Below are 21,327 nucleotides of genomic sequence, written 5' to 3'. Positions count from 1 at the left end.
AGAGCTGGGAGAGGGGGGAAACATCATGAGTTTGAAATGGATGAATAAATAGATGATTAAATAGATGGATAGATAGATAGATGAATAGATAGATGAAGAAATGGATTTATGTTACAAGTATAGCGAGAAAATGAAAGTAAATAGAATCAAATTGTTATATAGAAAGGATTCAAATAGATATATACCTACGGGATTGAGCATCCAACGGATATACTCGGATACTCACCCGAATCATTGGTGGATATCCGAAAGACGCTACAAAATACTACCAAGTATCTCTAACTCGTATACCTTAAGTGTACCTACCTCCAACTTAAGCATAAATGATGCAATATAACTGGACTCGATTGTAAATCAAGTATTCGACATTGCTTACAGATACAGACACCTTTCCTAATACCTATGTATATTTGAGGATTTTCTTGAATCGTCAATGGTGTGTGTGGAGTTTAGGACGATTCGATATAGAGATATACATCGAGATCTGTGATTTAGGGCTCTAGGAGATGAGAAAGTTTTGGAGTGAGCTATGTTTTGGAGTTTTAGATATGTGATGGGGATTTCTAGGTGTTTGTTCTGCTGTATGAATGGTTGTAGAGTAGACAGGATAGGTAGGTTAAATACTCTGATGGAGTAGGATGGCCAAATGGGATGGATGTTTAAGACTGCTTATAATTGATTACACAATAGTAAACTGTTAAGAGAGTCGAGAGAAAATATTGAAGAATAGCTCTGAATAAACTGGAATTGATGGTCTTTCTATTGTCGAAGAATACAAATTGTAGTTCGTATGCACACAATTTACTACGCATATAGAACGAGTGAGTAGGATACTGAATGCTTGAAATCCGAAAACACCGTGTAGATTAGCAGCTCTTAGCTTTTAGTTAGCTCTGATTGATTGGAATCGGTAAGTTTCTCGTCTCAGCACTGCGATTTGTGTAGAGGTGAAAAGAAGCATGTTGTTGGGAGAAGGGGGGGGGGGGGGGGATATTGAGCTTTATGAGGGATATCGAAGATGTGATTCGAGTATACTTGAGCTTAAATGGCAAACCATCTCTTTTATGGATTGAAGTTGGATTGGGGAGTGTGGGATGGCATGTAAATGATAGCATTATGCGGATATAAATGCTCACTTGTAATACCAAAAAGAAGTTGTTCAGGACGAGATACGTTGGATCAAATCATCAAATCAAGTGGCAATGAAAACGTATGAGAAAATATATTCTGTATTATCAGAAGCCATCCGTTACATAATAGACCATAGCATGAATGGCGGACCAAATAACTAGACTATCTGTTTCACAATGGTGAAAATGAACTTATTGAACTAAAATAGGTATACTCCATGGTAAAACCATACCATCCATCATTACCAGCTCCACCATCTAAAGAAACTTTTCATCCCGTTGCCAACAACCATCTAAAGAAACTTTTCATCCCGTTGCCAACAACCATGATAAGCCACTTTTTATAACGGAAGAACTTTTTCAACTAAAAGATCAGAGAAAGAAACTCATCACTCAACACATCTTATCAAGTCCCTCCATCTTACCATCAGCGCGCCAATCCTCCAACAACTTTCCCCACGCACTAGCACCTTGTCCATAAACAGCAGTCTGTTCACTAACCTCCGGATGCTTGCCAACCATTCCTTCACCGTTGAAATAACCTGGTGTACATTGAGTGAAATATTGCAACATAGGTGCACTTCCCAGCAAGATATCGTTGACCCATTGACTCTCAGCTTCCTTACTAGCTTCAACGGCCTTGATGTTCTTCTTCTTGCATTCGGAGATGATATAGGCGGTATGCATAGATTGGTGTGTAAGCGTATACATGAAATTTGCAGAAACACCAGATTGGGTTGTGCCGAAGAAGAAATAATTTGGAAAACCATGGGTTTGGAATCCATGGAAGGTGGAGGGACCCTTCTTCCACTTGTCGTCGAGGATGAGACCATCGCGGCCGGTGACAGTGATGCCTGAGCGGCGTTGATAAGCGGTTGTGACTTCGAAACCGGTAGAGTAGATAAGAACATCAACAGGATATTCGACACCGTCTACGATAACGCCAGCTTGGGAGACACGATCAACACCCTTTCCATTTGTATCGACGAGTTGGACATTGTCGCGGTTGAAGAGAGAGAGATATTCGTCGTGAAAGCAGGGACGCTTGCACATTGATGAATACCATGGCTTAAGCTTCTCGGCAGTCTCCTTATCCTCGACGATTTCATCGACACGAGCTCGAATACGTTCCATGAGTTGAAAGTCTGCCATCATCATCATCTGACCCAATTTAGCTTGATCAGTGCAAGCATCTGCCTTGCCCAAAATAGACGTAGCAGGATTGAGAGTCCAGCCATCATTGACAAGATCTTCCTTTTGACGGCAATTGGAAATCCGATCATTGAAATTCTCCATTCGATCTTGTTGCCATCCAGGCTTGAGATTTTGAGAGAAGTTTGGTGGAGTAGGCTTGTTGTTTCGAACATTGATTGTGGATGGTGTTCTCTGAAAGACGTAGACATGCTTGGAGGCCTTAGTGAGATGAGGAAGCATTTGAACTGCGGTTGCACCAGTGCCAATGACACCAACACGCTTATCAGCCAACTTGCTAAGATTACCGTTGACATCACCACCAGTAACGCCATAATCCCATCTAGATGTGTGAAAAGATTTTCCCGCAAAAAGCTCCATGCCTTCAAGACCTGGAAGCTTGATCTTGTGAAGGATACCGGTAGCAGTGATAGCGAATTTGGAGGTGAAATGATCGCCACGGTTTGTCTCAGTCTTCCAAGAAAGAGTGTCCTCATCCCAAGTCATTGATTTTGCTTCGGTTTGAAAGACAGTCTTTTCCTTAAGATTATAACGTGTAACGAGCATCTCAATGTGCTTATGGATTTCGGTAGTGCGAGCATACTTCTCAGTTGGGACGTAGCCAAGCTCTTCAAGCAAGGGAAGGTAAATATAGGATTCAATGTCACATTGAGCACCTGCAAATTGACAGTTAGTGAACATCAACAGATTATGGAGGTTGGGTAATTGAAATGTGAGTTCATGGGGATAAAACAAACCTGGATATTGGTTCCAATACCAAGTTCCACCATAACCACCACCCTTTTCAAGAATGCGGAAATTGGTAACGCCTTTTTGAGAAAGACGAGCAGCAGCCAACAAACCACCATAACCACCACCAATAATGAGTGCCTCAACAGAATCGATCATTGGTTCACGTGGGACAATCCCGTCAATAAGGGCATCATCTTGGAATCGAGCAAAGTTGCCAGTAGGTTCCTTGTACTGAGTGAGCCCATCCTCACGAATACGCTTCTCTCGCTCGAGAATGTACTTTTGTGTAAGAGCTTGAGGGTCAAATGGGGAGGAAGATTCAGGAAGGATTGCGATAGTTGCAGACATCTTGGAAGATGACAGTACAAACTAAACTAGCAAGAAGAGAAGAGAAGTAATTGTAGTGGTTTGGAAGTGGTTTGATGCTTTTCTGCAAGGAAATGATTGAATAAAGGTTTGTTTGACTGTGTGAAAAAGAGGGTCAAGTTGATGAGGTAGTTCGAGAGCTGTGTTGTTTGTGGGAGAAAAATATTATCCGAAAAAGAGACCGGATGGACTTTTATATCTATCCAACAAGGACGATAACGATATCGGCGTAAACAAAAGGAACTTTACTTTTGACACACCTTTGTCAGGCAGCCCTCTTAGCCCATTATGTGTTCATCCGTTCTGAATAAGGTAGCTATTAATGGTGAATGTCATCACAACTCACCTTCGAGATACTTCAACCACATATTCACTGTTTCACCACAAGAGTAGTCCTTACTCCATTCAATTGATTTGGTACTCATAGTGGTTACAGATCGTCTAGTCTTGCGGAGAATTTTGTTTGAATAACAAAGTTCCACCCATCGTTTCGTATATGGGTGGCTTCGAATCATCAATTCTAGAATATAACTCGAGGGGCAAGAACGCCACCGACGGGAGCTTTAGACTTTGAGATCTGAGACAGGAATCTGGGATGAATGTTCCTTTCTCCCGCCGACGCTTGTACAAATCAATTCATCTTATACTGGGAATCGAAAGGCTCGTTGGAGTCGAAGAAGATGGTGTCACGAGAGCGGGCCACAGCATCACTACCGCTCCAATGTCTCATCCCAACCGTGAAAATTTCCCGATGTGAGTGACAAAGATACAGATGGAAGCATAACTGGAACTTAAACCCCGCTTGGGATCAGACCATACGCCACTTGTGACAGATATCAAGTGAAAGTAGCCGTTAGATATACCCCACTATGTCAAACGTCAAAGATGCATGCGGACAGAAACAGATGTATATGATCAGGTTGATATTGATATGAGAATAGATAATGGGAATCAATAGAACTTTGTGCATGAATTGATCATTAATATGCATCTTGATATTATACATGCCTCTATCCGTAAATACTTCATCCATCAAGAAGACCAACGGTCCATTCGGTAATCTTCTCAACGCCATGTCCGTTAATGGCACTGATGGGGATGGCCTCTACCTTTCCTTTCCATGGATTCTTCTGTCTTGAAGGATGTTCTTCATTTCCCGCTTCGACTTCCCTCAAGTACGACTTCAACTGTTGAAAGTTGTCCTGAGTACTAGGCAAATCTGCTTTGCTAGCAACGACGAACCAAGGTTTGTTGGAAATCGACGGGAGACTAGGGGCGAGAGGGTTTTCGAAGGTAGGCCCACTATTCACAACGATGGTTTCGGATCGATTTGCCACTGCATCTTCGACAGAGGTGAAGGGAGTCCACTCCACAACTGGATTGGCCTTCTCTTTCTCCTCTTCAATCTTCATCCGTTCATATTCAGCAAGCTCTCTCCATAAGCCTTTCAAAGCTTCGACAGCATTACCTCTCCCAAGATCCACAACAAATGCAAGAACTCGAGCTCGTTCAACATGTCGTAGGAAACTTATACCAAGACCTCGATCCAAATGGGCATCTTCGACCAAACCAGGGATATCTGCAATGGTGAAATTTGTTCTTGGTTCCCCAGTTTCGTAATGTGATTGAGCCAAAGGCCTTCCCTTATTGTCATCAATAATTACGGTACCAATATTTGGCTCCAATGTGGTGAACTCCCAATCTCCGACTCTTGTCCGGCTGTTGCTCATAGCTCTGAGTAAAGTGCTCTTTCCAGCATTAGGAAGCCCAACGAGACCAACATCGGCCAGAAGTTTAAGTTCGAGCTCCAAAGTAATTCGTAGCCCAGAGTCCCCCTTGGTTGCGAACTTTGGTCTTGGCACTTGTTTTGTGACAAAATGTGGATTTCCCAAACCTCCTACAGCACCTGCGGCCAAGAGCAACGGTCGCTCCATAGGTATGGAAAGATCTAAGGAAATGGGGCCCTTCACTTGTGCGGCAGCTAAATTTGACTTTCTTGCTTTTGGTAATGAAGGGAATTCGGCAGTAGCGATCTCTTCAGGTGTAATAGCTGGGTATAGTAACCACCTTTCTCGATCCCATTTATAAGGTCCATCTAAATCATGCCCATCCAATTTTCCCGCCTCCATCTTTATCCTATCCTCTTCAATGACTGCAGGATCATGTCGATCAAGCTCTCGTACAATAGTACCTACAGGAACTTCAATGATAATATCCGTGCCCCTCTCACCACCTTTCGTTTTTCCTTGGCCGTTTTTTCCTCTGCCAGCTTTTAAGTTCCTCCTTCTTGCAAGTTTGTGTAGACTTGTTTCTCCCCGCACAGCTTGTATATATATATTTCCACCGGTACCCCCATCACCTCCATTCGCAGGGCCCGCAGCTATGTACTTCTCTCGCAGAAAAGAAATACACCCATGTCCGCCAGCACCTGCGAAGACATCTATTTTTGCTTTATCCGCAAATATTGTTCGAGAATAATCAGAGGGAGGAGGATTCAGACGATCGAATTCTTCGGCTGGGGATTCGGCGGCGAGTTCTTCAGATAAGGTACTGTGTCTGCGGACGCCGTTGATGTATAATCGAGGATTCCTGTGGATCAATCTAGATGTCTTTGAAAATAGGAATGGGTACAGAAATGGCGTCAACGTGCCTTGCACATTTGAACAACGTGGAGGCATAACGACCGATATCAATTACTGGATTGCAGAGATATGTCTGCAACTGTGCAAGCTGGAGATCTTTTTTTTTTTTTTTGATATTGTGACGCAAATAATGAAATTTTCGGTCACCGTAACACCAACTTAGCGGTTATTACTATTTCTGACTTCCTGATATCTATGGAGGAAGCGTGAAATGAGTGAATATCCAGAATACATAGCGGTACTTGATTCTGTGAGCCCCTTTAGTTAGATCTCGGTAGTCCGCGGGTATTCGAACCATTGATATGATTTCGTTTGATTATCGTCTGATGATGTACGAAGTATATCTTCATATTCACCATTCTTGACATAACTTACCCCGGAAACCAAATATACCTCTTTCATGCAATACAATCTCAAGATTTAAAGCTTCAACTTTCCTCTTATCCCCCACCTTCGATTTCCCCTCTCTCGACGCCATTCTGCGGTTCTGCGAACAAGCGGTGAGTACTCTGTAGAGTGTGGATTAGAGTGTAGATTAGAGTGTAAATGTGACTTCAGAAGCCCTCTATCTTTTTTTACCAACCACCTAATTTTTGACCTGCACCCAAAAGCCTTAGTTGTGAGGGAAGGAATGGAAGAGACTTGGGTTGCATATATGCAGCCAAACCAATATCATCAATATCATCATATTCTATTGGTTATGCTACGAATTCAAGATAGCCTCATAATCTTTCTGGTCCAGAACCTCCGAAGTCGTAAAGCAAAAAACAAAACAAAAAAAAAAACAGTATCAAGTTGACTTATTGATGCTTACCTTATCTAGCTACATCAAGGCTCGTCGTTGACTGTAGCCATTTTCTCGCCATTCTCGCCATTCTCGCCATTATCTATTATCTATTATCTATTATCTATGTAAAAAGTACTTGATGACATTGACAATCGGATATCTCGTCATGATTCATGACCAGCAACCCATGCATTTCGCCTTGGGTTCCCAAACCACGAGATGCAAGTCACATCAAAGCATTCGAGCCACGACAACTTGCACACTCCGCTGAAATGTTAACACTTGGAACACTTACCGACCTACGGATATGCTTCTTTGGAGGACACTTACTATATATGATCCAGCCTACTACGAATCAGGATGATTTACCTTGCATTCTTTTCCCGGAGTTGGTATGGGGTTGGTATGTAATCAACCAAATGTACGAAGTAGTCAAATCATCAAATCAATACCGTACTTTATCTTTGGGTTTTGAAGGTTTGAAGGTATGTATCCTCTCTCTCTCGCCTGAGTCGCCTCTCGCGTATGATCCACATATGCCACTCTGCGTTGGTGATTTCTGGGGGCGTCGATTCGATTGTGTGAAGTGGTAGGTTACAAGTTGTTACTCTTTTTCCAGGTAGATGGTAGGTGATCAGGTAGGAAAAGGGCAAACGGGGTTTTTGTGTAAGTTGGTGATATGTGGAATGAGTGGTTTTATGTTTATGATGCTCGCTATGTCGTAGACCCAAATCAGTATCAGGTATACATACGGTTCCATATGAAGGAACCAGGTAATTAGCTAGATAGCAAATTAGTTCTCTTTTGCATACCTTTCTTCATAGTCTTCATGCACCTCACGATTCTCACCCACCATTTTCCCCACCCAAAAAAAATAGAAACCACACGCACGACCACAACCATCAACCGACACGCCGAACTTGCAGACAAGCTTGCACATCATTCTAATAACGACATCTCACTTTTTTTTCCCTTTCCTAATTATTCTCCTCCAGCTCTTCCTTTTCCGCTTCCTCACTCGCCCTTCCCCGTCTAGCATCCTTTTTGTTGTCACATCTCGGTAAAGTCTCTTGTCGTCTGAATTCGAAATTCTAAAAAGAACTCCCGTTCTTTCATGCCAACTACCCGTCTCTTCCTATCCCATCATATCTAATCAAAACCACCTCTCCCATCCCCGTCCGTCACTCAGTACATACAAACCACATCCCTTACTTACTCTTTCCCCCGTCGTACACATCTACTACCTGATCTTACGATTTCACGATAGCAGAACCGTTAAGCGTGGGGTCTCTTTCTTGTTTTGGCTTCCTTCACACCTCATATTTTTATTATTCTAATCGTTTCTTTTTGAATGGTGCAGAAATTTGCGTAGCGTGATCTTTCTATCGTGGAAATCTGCAGTTCCGGAGCCAGCCAGCCAGCATAGCATAATATAGTATCGTTTCAGATCGTACACCACGATCCGGACTCGCTGCATCAGATTGAAGAGGGGAGCTATAGAGGGGAATACACTTACAAAGGTCAGTTTAACTTTGAGATCACTTCAATTGATTCGAATATCATTTTCCCTACATTTACCCCACACAAACTGCACTGCAAAGCAAGCCAGCGAGCCAGAGGATACGATATTTGGATAGGTATCCCCATTCCCCCAAGATCTCGACTTCCGTCTTGTCAGTCAAGCGACCTATACCTATTACATTACCTACCTACCTACCTACATACATACATACATACACACACACACACATACACACATACATACATACAGTAGGATACAACACTGTTCGTCCCCATATTCTTAACCCATCATATACCATGGGATCATCTTCCCCCCTCCATCCTTTCAATCGCCTCCCATTTCTCTGATACCAAACATCTACTCTTCTTTCTTTCTTCATCCCTACACATATCCCCTCTTCTCTTTGAGCCTCAATCCCCTCTCACTCCTCTGTCTCTTTCACTTATCTTCACTTGAACATTGATTCCTGTATTTGTCTACTGCCCCTCACCCAAACCAGATGATACCCCTTCATAATGTTAATCAAGAACGCCAGAAACAACAAAAACCTCAAGATCATGGATCCAGATTGCGCCATATGTTCTCAGCCAGCTATCGCGAAATGCGAGTGCGAAGCCAATGGCCTTACCGTCGCTGTGAGGCAGGCTGAGCAGAGAATGATGACTAGTGTTTATAACGATATAAGGTACTGTCACTTGTCTCCTTCACCTCTCCCCATCATCTCATACCCCTCCGGTTCATGCCCTATACCAATGTCTTTCAACAACATTCACATGGATCAATCATTCACCTCCAGCTCACCCATTAACTCATCCTCCAAATAGAACATGGGTGCGTGGCCACGCACAAGATTACATCCTCTCCTACTTCAGTGTCCTCACCACCCGTCGTAAAGATGAACACGCCGCCCAAATCCACCGCATAACCGAACGAGCAGCCTACTACTACAACGCACGTCCACACCCATCAGAAATTGCGGCAGCTGATTCAGAACTCAAACGCGGCATTGACGAAGATTGGCGCGCAAGCGTACAACGCTACCCGGAAGTCCTCGAGTATTTCTTCAGCTTAGTTGAATTAACTTTACCCAGCGATGAAGAACCTGGTGTTCGTGATCCACCTTTATCAGCATTGGGTGGTGGTGGAGGAAGGAAAGTTAGATTAAGTGAACCTGGTCCACCAAGAGGGTCAACACCTGCTGTATCAGATGGAGGAGAAGAAAGGGAAAGAGACAGGAGGAGAGAACAGAGGAGAATCGGCACGCCAGCTAATGATAGAGAAAGACATGTCGAAAGACAGAGAAGAGATAGTATGAGGGCTGAAGGAAGAAATAGACCGATGACTGCACCGCCGCCACCAGGAGGTCCACACATGGTGCCTGCACTTAATCCACATAGAAACTCGAGGGGTGCTCCAGCATATGCTCCTACGCCAGGATACGCATATGTTAATCCTTATTGAGATTAATGATCATCAACTTTCAAAAGGAGAAGAGAGAACAAAATTGAAGAAAGAACAGATGATTTCAGCTGGGCGTGTATGATTACCACAATTCCATGGATAGGGATTAATGATACCAGGCACAGCTGAAGTTATCGAGGCCAAAAGTCAGGCCTAGCTAGCATAGCCACTCTGGCATCATCTCCTGGTTTCACGCGGATGATCATCATGGATTCCTGGATTTTAGTCGAAAGTTTATCTCAACGTCTTATTATCCTCAGATTATCAAGTCTATTTATCTCATTTGTACATACCATCTCACGAATTCGGAATATACTCTGTTGGATGTTACATTACACCTCAATACAGTTACATTATTTATCTCACCACCCATCAGATTACATCTCATCTCATCACGATTTCACACTTCTCACAATCATTACGACTACAACATAACATAACACGTCTCTACGAACCTTCCAGGAAACTTACGACGAAAAGATTGGTACGGGTCTGGCTTTTTTGCTGTGGTGCATTCATTTCCATCTAGTTGCAGCATATTATCTGTCTATCTCTTTCCAGGAAAGGCATTATATCTTATCTATCTATCCAGCATATTAGCGTCAGTCATGGTTATGTTATCCGTCTGCTTTTGGAGCTTGGTGGGATAGGGTGGGATCTTTGTCGGGTTTTTGGTGGTTTGCATTTCATATGCATTTCGTATTTGGCTTGATGGAATGATATCTTTATGGATTCGGGAGGAAGCTTGTGGGATTGGATTACTTTGTGCATTCGTTCATTCATTCGTACTTGTACATATTATCAATGATGAAAATTTGAAAAAGTAATATTGTACTGGTTGGCATTGTCAGATTTCTGTGCTTGTACTCATGTATCATCCAATCGTCAAATCATTTCCAAATTCTACAGGGGAAGAATATTTCCCAACGCACGCACACATGCATCACGGAATAACCACGTCACAGATTGCTACTCCTCAATACTACTCTCAATGGTGACAAATCTTCGAGATTAGACACACCATTCTTACTTCTATGCTCCCTGCTCCATCCATTTTGACCAACATTCTTCATTCATCCATGATGTATCTCACCTCCCGTCCAAGATCCACTTCTCCGGATCGCCTCCACAGGTTTGTCTAGCACTCCGCATAGCGCTAATATATGTGAAACAGCTTGGGGAACACATCATCATTATTTGGTTCTTGGTATTCTGCTCTGTGTTTCGACAAGCATGCAATGAAGACAGACAGGTAGGCGTGGGCTCGTGGGGTTCTGTACTGCTTGAAGTGTGAAGTGTGAAGTGTGAAGTGTGAATAGTATGTACAGTGTATCATGTCACTTATTGATAGTTTGATTAGTTCATCTCTTCTTTTAGCTATGTGTTTGAGGTTTTGGAAGGGTTTGGGAATTCTTGTTGATGGTGACTTTTCAAAATCCCATTTAGCTACCTACCGACCTATAAACAACTTCTTAATACGAGATATAGAATATTAACTCCTACTGTGTAGATAACTCTAGAGTAGATAAATTACATCATCAACTTTTTACTTACTTATATAGGTATGTAATATGATTCTTCTTTGGATAGGTTTGTAACTCTTATTCTATTTACTCTACATGCTTGATGAAGTTTATGGAGTGGTTATTTGTTGATAAATATATCAAATTTTCTAGGGCAGATGGATTCTTCGAAGATTTTATGTGTTCTCTTATCAAACATTTTACTCTCCTACTTATTATATTCCTTCTTATGTCATCTCACGCCCCCTTGCGCACTTCTTGAGTCTTCTTCTCTAACACACATCATTGAACCTCAAACCCCTGAACCCGAAATATAAGAGATATCGCATAACTCTCCACTAGGTTCACACCATCTCACATCAACAACGAGACTTATGGTAATGATACACACATCTACGTATATCCACCTCTATATCCCAGTGATTCCACCCATCTATACCAGACTCTTCAAGTCCAGATTCCTTCACTCACCTCATCATCACACTCACTCATCCATCTTGTCGCTCCCAGCCATCTCATCATCCAACCGTTCAACTATATAACACCAAAACCACAAAACACAACACAGATTCACCCTATCAATCTATATTATACGTTTCAATCTCACTCTCATCATCTTTGCTTTACTTCCTCCCCTCCTTCCTCTTTACCCCTAACCAATGTCCCCCTCCATTTTCACCCCCAACGAACAACCAGCATCCCAAACTCACAAGTACAAACTCCGAAAGCCACCGCATTAATACATGAGTACCATTTGAAAATTCTCTGGACCCTCAAAATCCTCAAAAGTCTCGACATCTTAAGATTCTAAGATTCTAAGACCCAAGATCCCGAGATACCTACCTACCTACCTACCTCCCCACACACTCACCCCATCCCTCACCCTCTCCATCATCCCTCAACTAGATTTTCACACCCACCTTCTGCTTTGCATCCAAGTTCAATTCAAGTTCAATTCAAGTTCACATCCAAATTCACATCCCTTTCAAATCCCCATCAAGATCCAAGTTCATCACTTCACAGTAAAAAGGAAAGAAGGGAAGAAGAAAAGACAATCAAAGGTAGAACGATAATAATGTATTGTACTGCGTAGCACGATGTAGGATAGCCTTTGTGAGATTCCATGTATATAAACAAAGAATGTCGATAGGAAGATAGATTCGTAAGACTGAGTCTATCGTTCGTTCGTTCCTATGAATAAATTTTTGACTCACCTTCCATAACTCAATTCTCTTCTATTTTGTCTCAAGAGATATTCTCTTATTGTAGCAACTATGGTTGAAGTTGGAGTTGGAGTGTCAGTAGGTATGTAAATACAGAAATACATATAGTCAGACATGAATTAATTAGACATTAAATTGAATAAGATACAAACAATAACAACAAATCATAGCAAAGAATCATGTAAGCAAGGCATGAGGAAAAAGATTAAAATCTTGATATAACGAATTTTAGTTTTGTTTCGTGTCAACAACTTCCGTCTATCCTTAACCATTCATCCACTCGCTCATCCATGCATTAGGCCATCAAGTTCATTAGATCAGACCTGTGTATGTGTCCTTGCCCCCTCCCAACTATGCCCCCCGCCAGCCCCAACCACCAACCTTCCTCACACATCTAACTGAAGTGATGTAATACGTTAAGTAGGTAATCTAAGAAGTTTCCTCAGCATCCTCCTTAGCGGCAGCAGTTGCATCAGCAGCTGCATCCTTTTCACCCTCCTTGATCAATTCGACTTCGTTAGCTACAGATCCACCCTCATCTGCACCAGCAGTAGCCTTAGTTTCGCCATGACCATGACCATTAGTGGCTGGGGTTTCTGAAGCTGGGGTTGCAGCTCCGGATTCTTCGGCCTCAAGTTTCTCAACTTCCTTTTGGGCTTTCTCGATGTTCTAATAAAATTGTTAGTTTATTGTAAAGTGTTTCGTAAAAGAAAACTTACGCGCTTAGTTTGAGCAGCTTGGTCCTCCTTCCAGTGAGCCAACTTAGCCTTAACTTTCTCGGTAACAGCTGGAACATCAGCAGCGCTGAAAGGTGGGTCAATTCCCATCTTAGCGAGATCCTCCATAACAGCTGGTGGGCAACTGTATTTTGTTGAAGCAGGGGTAGAAGTAGCTGCAGCATTCTTCTTATTACCCTTCTTTCCCTTCTTGCCTCCAGTTCCCTTCATGAAATCTTCCTCACGGTCTTCCTTCTTCAAGACTCTAGTTCCCTTGAGTCCAGAATCATCAACAGTTCGTCCAGCGGCGGCTTCAAGTCCAGAAGGAGCTTGTAAAGGTGCCTTGGTTGTGGTGTAAGTTGGGTCGAGATATCGGAGAACTGATTCGGCATTTCTAATTTCGTCAAGGTAGGCAGGGTCACTGGCCTCTGCGAGCATCTTTTGAGCGCGTTCCTTCTTTGCCTCAGTTTGTTTCTTCTCCCACTCAAGCTTTGATCTCTCACGAGCCTTTTGGCGTTGGTTGTAATCGTAGTTACTAGCAGCTCGAACGGCTTGGTAATGATCATCCTTGATCTGTCTCAAAGCAAGCCATTTCTCTTGTTGCTCAGCTTGAAGTCTATCCTTCTCGGCCTTGAGGGCACCAAAGTTCTTGAAAGCATCATCTTGCTCGGCCTTCAAGATATCCAATTCACCTTGAAGCTTTGAGTATTTCTCGGATAATGCCTTGCTTTCTGGATCGTCGAGGGAGTCTTGGAGATTCTTTCTCTTGGCCTTTAATGCTTCAATCGACTTTTCGGTATCATCGAATCCGGCAAATCCCTTACGCTGCTTGCGAAGGTTGGAGATTTCGGTAAGAGTCTTACGCTCATCAACGATCTTCATGGTAGCAGCATCAACTTGCTTTTGTAATCTGTCGATTTCTCTGTCCAATTCGTCGACATTCTTGAATCCAACCTTTCCCTTGGCAACCTTCTGTTCGTTAACTTTGGCCTTGATTTGTTCATCAATCTTCTTGATTTGATCGAAAACTTGTAAACGACCAGCCTTTCCAGCACCTTGTTGTTCCTTGATTTCCTTCAATTGACTGATTAAATCATTTCTTCGTTTGGCAGCCGGTGAGTCCTTGTTCTTGTTTGGTTGCGTAACGTCCAATTTTGCTTTTGCGGCAGCCTGCATGAACTCATGTTAGATCTTTTGCAATGAACAATGCAATGCAGTATGCCGATGCGCCATAAGAAACAAGGTAGATTTTTTACTTACAGCCTTTTCTTGACTCTGCTTATGATCCTTCTCGGCTTGAGCTAACTTTGCCTTGAATGCAGCCTCATCTGGCTTGACTGGTCTGGTTTGGACATCTTTCTTGGCTCCCTCATCGACCTTGGTCGCAGAAGGAGAGGATTTGGTATCAGCCATTTTTTTCTTCTTCTTTCTCGGCGGCGTGATTATGACAAGCCACTGGAAATGTAATGAACAAGTAAATGGTCAATTAACTTGACACCAAAAGAAATAGAGAATATAACAGTTTGAGGAAAAGGACACAGTATTATATCTGTACTTATAGAAAATGAGTATGAGTATAAGAAAAAGGTAGAGGGTATTCCGGTAGATAGATTATAAGTTAGTTTGACCAGGTTAAGGGAAAGATTTATATTAGTAAATTATTCTTTTTTTAAGTTGTGGGATGACAGGTAGCTTTTTAATTGGCTCGAGGGGTTCTATTGGCTGTATTAGCTGTATTAGCTGTGTTAGCTGTATTGGCCGTGTGAACTTATTGAATTAACTTTGAATAAACTAATGAAAGCAGATTGGGGGGATTATTATTAGTCAGTGATTATTGTTATATACTACGAGTAGACCCTGCTTTGTACAGCTCTCTTGGATAAGTACCGGTATAGAATCAATTCAGGACAGTATGGTGACCTTGAAGTTTATGGTTTATGATTTCTGGTTGTATGGTTGTATGGTTTCTGGTTTCTGGTGTCTGGTGTCTGGTGTCTGGTGTCTGGTGTCTGGTGTCTGGTTTCTGGTTTCTGGTTTCTGGTTGTATGGCTGTCTAATTGTCCAATTATCTAATTGATGTCTTCGAGTTTGTCTACCAGGGAAGGCTAGTAGGTCGAGGATGCATATCTACCGGCTAACAAGTAGTCAAAGGGGGGTCTGGATGAGGGGAGAAATAGGTGAAATAAGTGAAATAAGTGAACTGATACCAGAAGAAGAACCCCTTTTAGCATCCAAATATCTTAGAGAATCACCCAAAGACATCACATAACTAGCTACTGAGTAATTCCATAAGCAATCATGAATCAATGTCGGTCTAACAAAAGTTCAAATTTCAGTCAAGACAGTACGGTACAGTCTCTATCATCTCTGTAGCACAGTCTATCATCTCTATAGCACAGTCTAACAAGCCACGCGGCAAGTCGGGCAAACCAGCCTCAAATATCATGTGACTTCCCCATACGTTTGCACTTCAAGTCTGCTTGAACTTTTTTTGAGCCACTAGCGCCAAAATATTTACAAAGGGCCCTTGACTGAATCAGATCTTCCATCAACAAGTTAAGTCTACAATCAACTTCCCACCATCTTCCTCTTGTCTCATTTCAGGATTCCTTGTAGGACAAGATTCTTCTTCTTTGCGCGATTATCTTAGGACCTTGCAATTTAATCTTCCTTTCTTGTACTACCGATTACCTGAATCTTCAAAATGGCTGACGACGAGGATCGCGCGCAAAAGCAACGGGATGGAATTGATAGAGAGGCCGCAAAGCTATGGAGATGTTATAGAACTGTACACGAGATGGTCCAGGATCGGGGTTACCTTCTCGCTGAAGAGGAAGTCAACATGAGCTTTGATACATTCAAGAGCAAGTTTACCAGTAATGATGGAAGTGTTGAGTATGCGCCCTTTTTTTCCCTATCTCTTTAAACTTCCTCGACACGTACAGGCCTCTATATTCCCGCATGGCATTCCATGTCTTCTCAAATCTCATGGACTAACAATTGACCTCCTTAGTCGTCGCCAAATGAACTTTTCCGCGACCCCAAGTGAAGCTATGATTGCCAAATACGCAGCTGCGCCCACCGCAGAGAATCCAAACCCAACCACCTCAGAAATTGGTACTATCTGGATTGAGTTTCTCATGGTAACTGATGTTTCCATTGGAATCAAGCAAATGCGAACATTCGCCCAGCATCTTTCTCAACATAACTTCTCGGCTGGAATTCTCATCGCACCTGTTGCACCATCAGGTCCCGCTCAGAAGATTATTCCCGCTGTCGCATCCGAGACCAGAATCGAGACCTTCGTCGAGCAAGATTTACTTGTCAATATTACACATCATGAATTGGTTCCCAAGCATGTTCTATTGAGTAGAGAAGAGAGGGCCAAGTTGTTGTCAAGATATAGATTGAAGGACACTCAACTTCCACGTATTCAAGCTGCCGATCCAGTCGCGAAATATTTGGGATTGAGAAGAGGGCAGGTTGTTAAGATTATCAGAAAGTCGGAAACTGCTGGTCGTTATGCCAGTTACAGATTGTGCGTATAATGGAGCTGGAGGATAGATGATTTGGTGTTAATAACTAAGGAGTTTATTGGGAAAATTGCATATCTGGGAAAGGCGTAATAGGATGGAAGAAAGACTGAGGATGAGATTGTCTATTTTGGCTTTCCAGGAGGCAGTACATTTAGACACGAAATTTGATATGAAATTTTTTGCTCTGTATATTTCTGATAGTTTCAGAGCTTTTCAACAAGATCTATTCTACAGTTTTAAAATTTTAGGCTCACCCTTTGACAACCATATGAAGCGTTCCTTTCCAGTCATTCCCGAGCTAGCCTAAAAGCTGACTATCAATATCATCTCCGTTATAGGTTATTTGCAGAAGGGAGATACAAACATCCTAAAACCTCCAATATCATTAAGACTCCCTGCTCCCACGTTTCATCGCCTAGTTTATAACCTTAAGGTATTCAAGGCTGTAAACTAGTATTCATTACTCCTGTGCTGGTAGTCGCATCAAAACGGCCTGCCAGACTTTCATCCAGAAGAGAACTCTCGACAATTTCATGGCAAAGAAGGATTGTAGATAATACATTAATCTTCTTCTCGATTCGTCTATACTTACACCTCTTCCCCCTCTCTAGCTCTTTCTATGTGGTGTAATAAAGCTTCGAGATGGGTTCCAAACGTGATTTGGTATGAACGTCTGCATTTGCTTTGTAATTTGAATGGATTCTTGTTGTATTCTTCATGTAAGTTTTGCTATGTTGAGTGATTCCACCCAATCACTCACCATGGTATAATGGTTGTTATGATATGATATGATCTTGATTTTGGATTCCCTTCCTGTTCAGAATGAGATGGATGAACTGTATGAATTACTCTGTGGGTGGAAGAAGCTGAATATATGAATGTCAGATCAAAAACTCTTTTGAATATGGGTTTGATTGTAAGGTAGCCTCAAATGCCATGACAAGTATCTATCTACCTTCTAGCTAACTAGGTAATTATCAGCTTTACCACCAATAGCATCAAGGAGTTGGTGTGATGATGAGTGTGAATAAACATTCATGTCTGTGATTGGTTTGTCACTAAGGCACAAACTCGGATACTCGGATTATCAATTGTTCCGACAGACAAGACGTTCAGCATTTAATTTTTATCATCATTTGCGACTGAAAGACATAGCTTGATTTTGCGCCAATTCAATATTTTCCTTAAATCCATTTTTCAATCAACCCAATTATTTGAAAATGGGTCAACGTGGAAAGGTAAGCTTACAACTCCCATTTCTCAATTGATATAATCAAAATATCTAATATTTAACAGGGAGGTCGTGGCGGCAGAGGAGGACGAGGTGGTAGAAATGGTGGAAGATCAAGAGATAATCAAGTCGACAATCGATGCAGCTTTGAAAAAGTTCCAAAATCCAACGAGAAATTCGAAAGATATTACAATGAGCTTTTGAATTTGGACGAGGCAGAGAAAGAGGAATTCTGGGGAGCGTTGAAGAGAGAATTACCAAATAGTTTTCGATTCGCGGGGTCAAAAGGGTGTGTTGCTCAATAACCTTGATTATGACTACTTAAAACCAGTGTTCTTGGCCTGGTGAACTTTTCTAACAATCTATAGTCATGCGATTGCGGTTCAGAAACAATTAAAAGAACGGTACATTCCTGAGATTTCCGAAATCAAGCAATTCGATGGTAGTCCGGTTGAACCTCCAATGCCAGTTCCATGGTATCCCGATGAACTTGCATGGTCGATGAAGACTTCGAAAACTGTCATCCGAAAATCTCCTCCCTTTGCCAAATTCCAGAAATTCTTGGTTTCAGAAACCAGTGTCGGAAACATTAGTAGACAGGAGATTGTCAGTATGATTCCACCTTTGGTTATGGACTTGAAGCCTGGAATGACGGTTTTGGACATGTGTGCTGCGCCAGGAAGTAAAGCGGCTCAATTGTTGGAAATGGTACATCATGGAGAGGAAACTAGAGTTCAAGCAGTTTTGAAAGGAGACGGAAGCGCAGATGCAGAATTGGAGCTTGATCCAAGTGATGATGGAAGAGCTACAGGTTTATTGATCGCCAATGATGCCGACTACAAAAGAAGTCACATGTTGATTCATCAACTCAAACGACTTTCATCCCCCAATCTTATCGTTACGAATCATGACGCTACTATGTTTCCATCAATCAAACTTCCACCTACGCCAGAAAACCCAGCAACCAACCGATACCTTAAATTCGATCGAATTTTGGCCGATGTACCTTGTTCTGGAGATGGTACAACTAGAAAGAATGTCAACTTGTGGAAGGATTGGAATCCAGGTAATGCACTTGGACTTTATGTCACACAAGTTCGCATTTTGGTTAGAGCTCTTCAAATGCTCAAGGTTGGTGGACGTGTTGTCTACTCTACTTGTAGTATGAATCCTATTGAAAACGAGGCAGTCGTTGCTTCCGCCATTGAAAGATGCGGTGGACCTGAGAAGGTTAAATTGGTGTCTAGCGATGATCAATTACCTTTACTCAAGAGAAGACCAGGTTTGAAGACTTGGACTGTCATGGACAAGAAAGGTCGTGTTTGGAAATCCTGGGCTGAATTACAAAAGTTCATTGCAGAAAATGGACAAGATGACTGGACTGGTAGATTAGTTGAGGGAATGTTCCCACCAACTGATGAATCTATGTCAAGTGTTCCTTTGGATCAATGTATGCGCGTTTACGCACATTTGCAAGACACTGGTGGTTTCTTCATCACAATTTTAGAGAAACATGCAGAGTTCAAAGCAAAGCCAGAATCGGAAAACAAAAAGATTGCACCAAAACCCCCAATCACAGCAATTGTTGATGAGATCGAGTCTGCTCCTGCTCCAAAGGATGGTGAGACTGTCGCACCAAAAATTGAGGCAGCTGATGAACTTACTCACCCTACCACATCCACTCTCGACGAAGTTACACCTGTAGCACGTCAAAACCAAGACCAACCTGGATCTGATGCAACACACACTGTTGGTACTAAGCGTCCTGCCTCAGAGATCGAAGACACCGAAATGGATGCCGCTATCGAGAACAAAAAACTAAAGACGGAAGATACCGAAATTCATGCACCCACCGAGGGTCGTACAGAACATTACCCACCACCACCAGGTGCAGAGCTGGATCTTACAACTCGTCCAGGCGATCAACGCGCCGATGCTCCACCCAAGAAACTTCTCAACAAGTACGGTCAAAATCAAGCATTTGAAGAGGCATTCAAATATATTCCCGGTGACCATTCTCAAGTTCAAGATATTGAATCATTCTACAAATTGAGCGAGAAGTTTCCAAGAGATAGATTCTTGGTTAGAAATGCAATTGGTGAACCAGCCAAGACCATTTACTACACAACTGCGTTGATTAGAGATATCTTAAGTGAGAATGAAGGCAAGGGAATAAAGTTCGTCCATGCTGGTGTTAAAATGTTCATGAAACAAGATGTACAAGGCGAAGGTGTTTGCAGATGGCGTATTCAATCTGAAGGTATGCCAATTCTTCAAGGCTACGTTGGAGAGGGAAGAGTTGTCAATCTATCCAAGAAAGAGACACTTCGTACTCTCTTGATTGAGATGTTCCCTAAAGTATCAGGCGATTCGTGGAAGGAACTTGGAGAGATTGGAGAACGAGTCAGAGATATCGGAATGGGATGTTGCGTTTTGAGAATTGAACCAGGTGAAGGTGAAGATGCTTTTACCGAGAGAATGGTTCTTCCTTTGTGGAGAAGTTTGCACTCGCTTAATTTGATGTTGGCAAAGGAGGATAGAAGTGCTATGTTATTGAGAATTTTTAATGACACCACACCTTTGGTTAATAATTCAGTGGGAGCTCAAAGGGAAGCAGAACTTAAGAAGGAAGGAGAAAACAAAACTGAGGTCGCTCCAGGATTCAAGGTTGAGAATGGGGAGATTAAGGTTGATGTTGATGGTGGATTAGAGGGTGCTGCTGCTACAGAAGTAAAGAAAGGAGATCAGAGAGATGGAGATGTACAAATTCGAGAGGGACCTTACGATACGTTGGTTGCGGGTGTAGAGCAGGTAGCTAACAGAGGTGTGGATGTTAAAGCCGAAAAGATTGAGAAGGGTGAAGAGACTGGTGGATCGGAAGTACAAATGGGTGGTATGGGTGGAGTTGAGGGCCAGGAGGGTGGAGTCGCTTAGATCTTGAGAGGAGGAATCCAAAATGAGTAGATTGATTGATTGATGGACGATGCGATGGATTGGGATGGTTGTAAAATGGCGTTATTATTTTCACATGACGTGTATATTCACGAGCTTGGGAGAAAGGAATAGTTGATGAATCTTTAAATAGACAAATTGAGTTAAATTGTACATACGATTTTTTGGGTTGTTTGGTTGAGCAGTGTCACATCTCCGTCGCAATCTTCCAAATTTTAATGAGATCTTTAGATAGCTTGTTTGGTACTCTATGCATATATCACATTACTCGTACATTGCATTTGGTCGGCAAAG

General features: G+C 42.3%; 6 protein-coding genes across 6 annotated transcripts; 3 read left to right on the top strand and 3 right to left on the bottom strand.

The window, feature by feature from the left end:
- Nucleotides 1–1,523: 1,523 nt before the first annotated feature.
- EAF01_009767 (uncharacterized protein) lies at nucleotides 1,524–3,422 on the bottom strand (the record flags this gene model as incomplete). The annotated part of the gene is made up of 2 exons (XM_038918023.1): nucleotides 1,524–2,998; nucleotides 3,080–3,422. 2 exons carry the CDS (start codon nucleotides 3,420–3,422, stop codon nucleotides 1,524–1,526), a joined length of 1,818 nt encoding a protein of 605 aa, XP_038766832.1.
- Nucleotides 3,423–4,465: 1,043 nt separating this feature from the next.
- Nucleotides 4,466–6,118, bottom strand: EAF01_009766 (uncharacterized protein; the record flags this gene model as incomplete). Its single annotated transcript, XM_038918022.1, has 1 exon — nucleotides 4,466–6,118. One exon carries the CDS (start codon nucleotides 6,116–6,118, stop codon nucleotides 4,466–4,468), a length of 1,653 nt encoding a protein of 550 aa, XP_038766831.1.
- Nucleotides 6,119–8,906: 2,788 nt separating this feature from the next.
- On the top strand, nucleotides 8,907–9,852 carry EAF01_009765 (uncharacterized protein; the record flags this gene model as incomplete). Its single annotated transcript, XM_038918021.1, has 2 exons — nucleotides 8,907–9,076; nucleotides 9,216–9,852. 2 exons carry the CDS (start codon nucleotides 8,907–8,909, stop codon nucleotides 9,850–9,852), a joined length of 807 nt encoding a protein of 268 aa, XP_038766830.1.
- Nucleotides 9,853–12,706: 2,854 nt separating this feature from the next.
- Nucleotides 12,707–14,923, bottom strand: EAF01_009764 (uncharacterized protein). Its single transcript, XM_038918020.1, has 3 exons — nucleotides 14,575–14,923; nucleotides 13,318–14,484; nucleotides 12,707–13,267 (listed from the first exon to the last, which is right to left on the bottom strand). Exons 1-3 carry the CDS (start codon nucleotides 14,725–14,727, stop codon nucleotides 13,028–13,030), a joined length of 1,560 nt encoding a protein of 519 aa, XP_038766829.1. The 5' UTR covers nucleotides 14,728–14,923; the 3' UTR covers nucleotides 12,707–13,027.
- A 912-nt stretch (nucleotides 14,924–15,835) lies between these two features.
- On the top strand, nucleotides 15,836–17,135 carry EAF01_009763 (uncharacterized protein). Its single transcript, XM_038918019.1, has 2 exons — nucleotides 15,836–16,209; nucleotides 16,328–17,135. The coding sequence occupies exons 1-2, from the start codon at nucleotides 16,019–16,021 to the stop codon at nucleotides 16,860–16,862; spliced, it is 726 nt and encodes a 241-aa protein (XP_038766828.1). The 5' UTR covers nucleotides 15,836–16,018; the 3' UTR covers nucleotides 16,863–17,135.
- A 935-nt stretch (nucleotides 17,136–18,070) lies between these two features.
- On the top strand, nucleotides 18,071–21,015 carry EAF01_009762 (uncharacterized protein; the record flags this gene model as incomplete). The annotated part of the gene is made up of 3 exons (XM_038918018.1): nucleotides 18,071–18,088; nucleotides 18,147–18,370; nucleotides 18,450–21,015. 3 exons carry the CDS (start codon nucleotides 18,071–18,073, stop codon nucleotides 21,013–21,015), a joined length of 2,808 nt encoding a protein of 935 aa, XP_038766827.1.
- Between the last annotated feature and the right edge of the window lie 312 nt (nucleotides 21,016–21,327).

This window comes from Botrytis porri (genome assembly GCF_014898465.1).
Source record: "Botrytis porri strain MUCL 3234 chromosome Unknown BPOR_014, whole genome shotgun sequence".
Classification (NCBI taxonomy): Eukaryota; Fungi; Ascomycota; class Leotiomycetes; order Helotiales; family Sclerotiniaceae; genus Botrytis; species Botrytis porri.
This window is presented reverse-complemented; position numbering and strand designations above follow the sequence as displayed.

Excerpts from the sequence above, each read along its gene's own strand:
- EAF01_009764 (XM_038918020.1), bottom strand. The coding sequence starts at position 14,727 with ATGGCTGATACCAAATCCTCTCCTTCTGCGACCAAGGTCGATGAGGGA. Across the intron at positions 14,485-14,574 it reads AGCAGAGTCAAGAAAAGGCT|GCTGCCGCAAAAGCAAAATT; the intron begins GTAAGTAAAAAA and ends GAGTTCATGCAG. Across the intron at positions 13,268-13,317 it reads AAGCTGCTCAAACTAAGCGC|AACATCGAGAAAGCCCAAAA; the intron begins GTAAGTTTTCTT and ends CAATTTTATTAG.
- EAF01_009763 (XM_038918019.1), top strand. The coding sequence starts at position 16,019 with ATGGCTGACGACGAGGATCGCGCGCAAAAGCAACGGGATGGAATTGAT. Across the intron at positions 16,210-16,327 it reads AGTAATGATGGAAGTGTTGA|TCGTCGCCAAATGAACTTTT; the intron begins GTATGCGCCCTT and ends TGACCTCCTTAG.